This window comes from Cynoglossus semilaevis, chromosome 1 (assembly GCF_000523025.1).
Source record: "Cynoglossus semilaevis isolate Cse_v1.0 chromosome 1, Cse_v1.0, whole genome shotgun sequence".
Classification (NCBI taxonomy): Eukaryota; Metazoa; Chordata; class Actinopteri; order Pleuronectiformes; family Cynoglossidae; genus Cynoglossus; species Cynoglossus semilaevis.
This window is the reverse complement of record NC_024307.1, coordinates 19,956,804-19,957,856: the sequence shown is the minus strand read 5'-3', so window position 1 is coordinate 19,957,856 and position 1,053 is coordinate 19,956,804. Positions and strand designations below refer to the sequence as shown.

At 45.7% G+C, this 1,053-nt stretch overlaps 1 protein-coding gene across 12 annotated transcripts in view; it reads right to left on the bottom strand.

Annotated features, from left to right (window-relative positions):
* mark2b (MAP/microtubule affinity-regulating kinase 2b) overlaps positions 1-1,053 on the bottom strand; it is a 34,141-nt gene that overhangs the window by 18,400 nt on the left and 14,688 nt on the right. For 4 of the 12 annotated variants that reach the window (XM_025059368.1, XM_025059345.1, XM_025059352.1 and 1 more), the window contains one exon: positions 61-204. The exons of the other annotated variants lie outside the window; for them this stretch is intronic. In XM_025059368.1, the coding sequence (XP_024915136.1) occupies positions 61-204 (144 nt within the window). The remainder of the gene's footprint in view (positions 1-60; positions 205-1,053) is intronic. 12 annotated transcript variants of the gene reach the window in all.

Genomic DNA, 1,053 nt, shown 5'->3' with positions numbered 1-1,053 from the left:
ACATTTTAAAACCCTGTGTGTGTGTGTGTAATAGTGTAAGAGAGCGTATTAGAGACTTGCCTTGGCCGTGGTGCGTGCAGGTCAGAGGGGCATGGATGATTGGAGGAGGACAGGGACTTGTGGTGGCGGGGACGCGAGGAGGAGGAGGAGGAGAGGACGGCAGCGGCTGAGGCAGTAGATGTGCGGGAGCCCGGAGTGTTTAGGCTGGGAGGATGAAGGGGGAGGAACAGGAGGAGGAGTGCCCCGCCCAAGAGACACACACACACACACACACACACACACACAAATCACCACAATACATACACATTTGGGCAGGGTTCGTGTGTGGGTGGGTGAGAGGTGAGATGAAGCATGGTTAGAAGCAGCATTTATTAAAGACACTAAGGGCTGATGAGGGAGGGAGGGAGGGAGGAAGGGAGAGAGATGAAGAAGGAGCAGGAGGTAGGGTCAGAGCAGAGATACAGGAGACCAAGATAAAGGTAGGCCACTCACACAAAAAGAACACGCAAAGGGAGAGGACAGGAACAAGATAGAGGGTAAACTTAAAGAAAAATTCTTTGGGAAGAGTCAGTTTGACAGTCTAGACTATTTTTTTTTACCGCTCCTGTTCTATAAACAGTGTATTACATAAAGGACAATTTAATCCTCAATTATTGTGTTTACGATTATAGCACTATTACTTTAAAAGAAATCATGCAAATGCTGCAAGCAACTGTAATCATTTTTTCTCATTAAATTATGCCATTTATCAAAAAAAAAAACTTTACAAGCTAAAGACGTCTAATGCCCAATTCTTTCTCAGCAATATAACCATGAGCTGCAAAGATCTTCACGCGACGAACTCTAACTTGACTTTTTCTGCACATAAACAAACAGAAAGCGGGGAGTGGTACCACGGAGAGACAGAGGAGAGAGAGACAGAGAGACAGAGAGAGAGAGAGAGAGAGAGATTTAAAGAGACAGGAGTGGAGAGAAATGAGCAGTGAGGGAGAGACAGAGAGACATTTATAGAGGTCAAGCCAACAGCTGCCAATTCAAAGAAAACAAACACGG